This window comes from Cariama cristata, unplaced genomic scaffold, assembly GCF_000690535.1.
Source record: "Cariama cristata isolate BGI_N322 unplaced genomic scaffold, ASM69053v1 scaffold29370, whole genome shotgun sequence".
NCBI classification, from domain to species: Eukaryota; Metazoa; Chordata; class Aves; order Cariamiformes; family Cariamidae; genus Cariama; species Cariama cristata.
This window is the reverse complement of record NW_009593412.1, coordinates 1-6,686: the sequence shown is the minus strand read 5'-3', so window position 1 is coordinate 6,686 and position 6,686 is coordinate 1. Positions and strand designations below refer to the sequence as shown.

General features: G+C 54.7%; 1 protein-coding gene across 1 annotated transcript; it reads left to right on the top strand.

Annotated features, from left to right (window-relative positions):
* Positions 1 to 4,897: 4,897 nt before the first annotated feature.
* Positions 4,898 to 6,679, top strand: MPEG1 (macrophage expressed 1; the record flags this gene model as incomplete). Its single annotated transcript, XM_009710374.1, has 1 exon — positions 4,898 to 6,679. A coding segment is annotated over exon 1 (1,782 nt), but the record flags the coding sequence as incomplete, so codon positions are not given.
* Between the last annotated feature and the right edge of the window lie 7 nt (positions 6,680 to 6,686).

The window sequence follows — 6,686 nt, the reverse complement described above, 5'->3', positions numbered from 1 at the left end:
TGCAGCTGGGGCTGCAGCCCCAGGGCCCACGCAGGGGACCCACAGGACCACCTGCCTGCTGCTCACCATCTGCAAATCAAGGAGGGGTTGCCTGAGCTGGGGAGGGGTGGGGACACAGGGACAGCCCGGGGACCATCCACTCGGGTTGCTCTGCATCGGGGCTAGGCTGCTTTGAGAGGCCCTGCCGTGGGAACACACCTGGACACCCCCAGGTGGACCCACAGGGGACTTACATGGCTCGGCCGCCACTGCTCGCCACCCTCGTCTCCAGCGTCACCAGCTCCATCCATCATCCTGCGGGCACAAGAGTACGGCACAGTGACCCACCTGGGGCCAGCCCCCACCCTGAGTGGCTCTGACAGCAAGTGATGAACCAGGTCCAGGGTCGATCAGGGTAAGCTACAACACACATCGGAGGGGTCCATCCAGGAGAGGAGCTGCCTACAACACAGGTCTAAGACATCCATCCAGGAGACAGGGCTGCAGAGCAGCACAGCTACAACATAGATCAGAGGACAGAGCGCTCAGGGCTCAGCACAGCTGGGACTCCTGTGGCCATGGGTGTGGGGCCAGGTGAGGCTGCTCAGGGAAATTAAAGCCTATTAATACCCTCCAGGCCCTGATAACTTTAAAATAAGTCTAAAACTCAGTTTACACTGAATAAGCTCATTTATTGCTCCCTTTCAATAAAGTAAGTGCGCTTACAGAAAATGGTGCCATTCCACCCATTCTGGAGCTAGATGACTATTATACAGGGAAATACAATTTGAAGTTATCCTTCCTGAGATCTTCATGGCTTTAGAGATACTTTCCTGTGCTCAAAAAACACTCAAGAGAGAAAAAGCATATATTATATGCAACCAGAAATAATGCTGGTGACCACTTCACTGAGAAAAATATAGGTTTTGATCAACATGAAGAAAAGTGAAATTCCCTGGGCAGAATTATCCAATATTGATTACACACCCATAGTAACAGGGTTCAGGCGCTGAGCAAGCCTGGCCTTGCAGGTGGCAGAATCACCCAGTCATTCCTGCCTGGTTTCTCTTTCCTTCTCCAAAGCTGGGAAAGCCCCTGTAAAGCCAAGTAAGCAAAGCTGTAGGAACAGTCACAGTCAATACCTTTTCAAGAAATATTCTCCAAAAGAGCATGCTGGAAGTCTCTGTGCTTCTCACCTGCCACAAGTGCCTCCAGCAGCCACATCACCCCCACAGAACCGGCACACGGAAGTTGCTGTGAGCTGGGGATGTTATAGGGCCCATTAAATGGTGGCACTCACCTGCAGTTAGACTCCCTGGGAAATGTCCTGGCAAAGGAGATCATGAGCATGCCCCTAATTGTCCCCACTCCCTCTGGTGCTGTAAGGGTATTGCTAAAAAATTTTGGTTTACTCTACCCAGGAAGAAGATGGGCTGTCAGTGCTTAAAGACTGTTTCCTACACCTTTGATGCCAAAGGTTGCACAAACAACATGGGACAGAAAGAGGAAAAGACAGTGGGTTTCAATGATGTTAATTAAAGAGCAGCTTAAAGCACCGGCCTGCATCAGGCGGGGCAGGGAACAGATATAGCCAAGGTTGGCTTCGGGTGCACAGAGGTCAGGCAAGACATGCTTACGCCTCCTGCCTGGCCTTGCCACCCCCAAGCGTGTGGTGGCTGTCGCCAGTCACAGTGGCATGGTGAAACTGTCCCCAGAGGCCTCCTGGGCTCCTCGCTGCTTTTGCAGCTCTCTGCTGGGGAATGACCTGACCGTGTCGAGAGCGTCTACAGAGCCCTACAAATTTCAGGAGGTCACTTGTAGAAAAACAGGTTGCAGCTGGCTTTCAGGAAGAAGGGCCCTTCTGCCTGAAGGTGCTTTGAATTTGTGTCTCTCTAGGAGGCAGGTCTTGACACTGGATCGAATCACCACCTTAATGCAGAGACGTTAATAAAAACAAGCAGCCAGGACCAGGACCACAACCACTCAAGTCCTGGCTGCGTCTGCATGGCCCGAGTTGCCACTTTGTCTCCTTCATTTACCAGCACATTTATGGGCTGGGCACAGAACTTGCAAAATTGATCAGTCCTGCTTTCTCCATATAAATCCACAAATCAGGCCACTATTTCTACCAACTCCTAATAGTCGTAGCCAGAAAAGGGAACAAAACTGAAAAACCCCACATAGTTCATTTTGATGGCTTTTGAACTCACATTTCTCCACTTCTCATTGTGACAAGATTCTCCAAGCTTTGCCTAAAAATAAAACATCAGTGAGAATAAAAGAGCTGTTTCTTGTAAAAGTATCCCGTCCCCTTTCAGGTTTCTGCATAGCCAAGAAAAGCTTAAATATCTATATGCATGAGTGTGTATATATAAACTCTCTCTCAGTCTCTTTATTTATTGACAATATATACACAGTTTTTCATCGGTCCTAAGCAATTTCCATGCTTTGGTGCCAAGCAGCAATCCAAGCCAGCAACCAGCTACTGGCTGACAGAAGCCCTGATGGCTGTAGGATACCTCATGCTTTTCCAGTTTAATCTTAGTCTTGGGTGATCCCCTCAAGCACTTAGGCTCATATTGCTCAGTGGTTACAAACTGTGGTTTTTCTCTTCACGGAGTAACAATCTCTAATTCCTCCCACCAAGAACTTTGCTGCAAACTGACATATTTATTAGTAGCCCTTGGGCATTTTTCTAAGGCCACTTGATTTTTGCAGCCAGAGGACTGAACTGCACTGCCTTCCCAGCCTAATTTGTTCTCAACTTCCCAGGGTCGGGAACAAGAGGCAGGACGAGGCTATACGATGCACCACTGCAGGGAATCCCAGCCCACAGGAAACCCGGGCATGATGATGGTGCATGAGCCTGGCGTGCCAGGGGGACCATGTCCTCAGGGCTCGGACCCAGGTGGCCAAAGGTCCCCACCAGACCTAGCAAAGGGGCCAGAAGTCAGACCTGACACCCAGCAGCCCAGAAGCGGCACCAAAAAAGTTTTCCATTGCCTCCATCCATCCCAGGCCCTGCTGATTTGGGTTGCATTAGCACTGTGACATGCCATGAGCAGCACATCCCACCCCTCGCCCTGGCCCCGAGCATTTAATAGCTCTGCTGTTTTCAGGGGGAGGTCCGAATGGCATTTCCTTCTCCTGCTCCAGCACCTGTAGCTCCACTGGTGGCCATCTTCTCTCGCTTCCCCTTCCTCACCCTCTGGACAGCAGCAGCAGCCCTGACCAGGGCTCTGCCTCCCCTCCCAGCGCCTACCAAACCACAGCCATGACTTGCTCTCCCATCTTGGCATTTGCTCATTCCCCATGGCAGTCAGGAAGGAAATTTATTTTCTTTAATCCCCCAGCTGGGTGCAGCAGACAGGTTTTGCCTTGCTCTGCCACATCTCAGTCACCACGGGATGGGATGGCTCGTGGCAACAGACACAGCGTGGAGAAGCCCTGGTTTCCATTTGGGAGCTGCTCCTACACGGTAGAGAGACAAGGCAGCTGCTGTCTGCCCCACTGGGCTTCCCTCCCTCCTCCAATCCCCGGGGCTGCAGCCTTCGCCAGCCGCAGCTCTCCGACAGGGGCCACTGCTTGAGCTTCAAAATTGGTTGGCAGTGAAACCCATGGCTAGATTTTAGGTGAGGTGACCTCACAGCTTGGATTGAAATGCAGATGGCTCCAGGCTGGTGTGGGAGCATGCAGCAAGGGGCTCCCCACACCAGGATTTTCCAGCTGCTCCAGGGCCCAAGCCCCACACAGTGGCCAGAAAGGCCATCCTGGACAGTGTTCCTGTCATCTGTTCTGCCCCGCAGCCCCCCGGCATTATCCTGGCAAAAGCACACACACACATCTACACACCACCACCCACCCCCCTCATCCATCACAGCTCTTGCTTCACCCTCATCTGTGCCAGAACCATCCTGGGAAGAGGAACTAACCAGCAAAAATAGAGGAAGTGTGCCTATCCATATGGAAAGAGTCACAACTTTCACAGCAGAAGCTACTTTAACTGCTTATTCCCCAAAACACACAGGAGCTGCCCTGTTCTGCTGAAACCAGGGCCCAGCCACACACGAGCAGCCCTGGGCAGAGCTGGCTCAGTACCACTGTGACCAGCTTCCTGCAGCCCAGCTGTCCTGAGCAGGAGGTGCTTCTCCCAGCTGGCAGCACTGTGGACCCTGGGGGAACGTCAGGGATGGGGTGGAGGAGGCTGTAGAGGGCCCTAATACAGATGTTGATATGGGCAGGACACCTGTGCCATGGGCTGACCCCCCATAGGGGGGACTCCCAAACCCACCAGTGCCTGCCCTGGGGTTCCCCAACAAAGGAAATAAGCATTGCACTGTCCCCCACACCGAAACCACACCGCACCACCTCCCCACTTCCTCTCCCCGCCTGCGCTGCAAAGGAAAGCCTTGGGAGTCAGCAGCAAAGCCCATGCGACCAGGGTCAGATCTCAGCCCATCATGTGAGCTGGACTCCAAGGCCATGGGGCTGGGGACGGGTCCCTTGCATGGCATGAAGGAGCTAGGGTCACCCAGGGCAGAGGAGATTCATCTGGGGGAGTCACCCAAGCACTGACCAAGGGAGATTCACACAGTGAAATTCCCTGGGCACAGTGAAGAGCTGAAAGTAAGATTTATCCCTGCCCCATCCCCAGCAGAGCAGCTTTCATGGGGAAAGGGAGCTTTCACAACAGGGAGGCAATGAGTTCCAGGCATCTCTACTTTCTGCTCCCCACCCGCTTGCCTCAGCTCCACTCAGTCATTTCTCACATTCATCAGTTCTCACTTCTCCTTTCCCTTTCGTTGATTCAACCCCCAAAAGGAGGAACTGCCCAGCAGCTGCATCCCCAGCCAGCTCATTTCCCCAGCTCCTGCCTCACTGCTCGGACGTTTGGTGAGGGCCCTGTGCTGCTTCAGCCATGGGCTGGGTGCTGGGGGGGGTCCTGCTTGCCTCGGTGTCGGTGGCTTGGGTGAGAGGGACTGAGCAGTCGCAGCACCTGTCCTCCTCTGCGGGGTTTCCGGACTGCAAGAAGGCCCTGAAGCTCCCAAGTCTGGAAGTCCTGCCGGGGGGGGGCTGGGATAACCTCAGGAATTTGGATATGGGCAGAGTCATCAACCTGGGCTACTCACTGTGCAAGACCACAGAAGATGGATCTTATATTATCCCAGATGAGATCTTCACTATCCCTCGCAAGCAGAGCAACCTGGACATCAACTCTGAGCTCATCGAGTCCTGGAAAGATTACCAAAGCATCACCTCTGCCTCCATCAATCTGGAGTTGTCCCTCTTCTCCTCCATCAATGGCAAATTCTCCTACGACTTCCACCGGACCAAGACCCACCAAGTGAAAGACCATGCTGTCACCACCCGAGTGCAAGTCAGGAACCTGGTTTATACTGCCAAGATCGACCCAGGGGCAGTCCTGGACAAGGGCTTCAAGAAGCAGCTGCTGACCATCGCCAGCCACCTGGAGAACAACCAGACGCGGATGGCTGATTTTCTGGCCGAGTTGCTGGTGCTTAACTATGGCACCCACACCATCACTTCCTTGGATGCCGGAGCCAGCTTGGTGCAGGAGGATCAGATCAAGTCAACCTTCCTGAAGGACAGCTGGGCCACACGGAGTGCTGTCACTGCCTCGGCTGGCGTGGCCTTCCACAGCGTCATCAGTGGGAAAAACGAGGAGTCCCTGGACGTCAGCTCTGGCTTCACCAAGAAGTATCTGGAGAACCGCACCAACTCCAGGGTAGAGAGCATCGGCGGGACCCCCTTTTACCCAGGCATCACCCTCAAGACCTGGCAGGAGGGGATCAAAAACCAGCTGGTGGCTCTGGACCGCTCAGGGCTGCCCCTGTACTTCTTCATCAACCCCAGCACCCTGCCAGAGCTGCCCACTCCCACAGTGAAGAAGTTGGCCAAGCGAGTGGAGATGGCTATCCGCCGCTACTACACCTTCAACACCTACCCAGGCTGCACTGACGCCACCTCACCCAACTTCAATTTCCATGCCAATGCCGATGATGGCTCCTGCGAGGGTGTCACGACCAACTTCACCTTCGGGGGAGTCTTCCAGGAGTGTGCTGGGCTGGCCGGCCCCGACACCAACACAATGTGCCGGGAGCTGGAGCAGAGGAACCCGCTCACTGGGGCTTTCTCTTGCCCCACCACCTACACTCCGGTGCTGCTGGGCATGCAGGAGCGGGAGGAAGGCCACAGCCATCTGGAGTGCCACAGCAAGTGCATCCTGGGCATCTTCTGCCACCGCGAGTGCCAGGATGTCTTCTGGCTCTCCCGGGTGCAATTCAGCGCCTACTGGTGTGCCACAAGCGGGCTGGTGGCCCCAAGCTCAGGATACCTCTTTGGGGGGCTGTTCAGCGCCCACAGCACCAACTCCATCACTGGTGCCCAGTCCTGCCCCTCGGGGTACTTCCCACTGAAGCTCTTCGACGAGCTAAGGGTGTGTGTGAGCCAGGATTACGAGGGAGGTGGCCAGTATGCAGTACCTTTTGGGGGCTTCTTCAGCTGTCAGGCAGGGAACCCCTTGGCAGGTCAGCACCAGCACACCGCTGAGGACCCCCATGCCAGGAGCTGTCCCCCAGGCTTCAGCCAGCACTTGGCACTCATCAGCGATAGCTGCCAGGTGGAGTACTGCATCCAGGCTGGCATCTTCACAGGGGGCTCGCTGCCGCCCGCCCGCCTGCCACCGT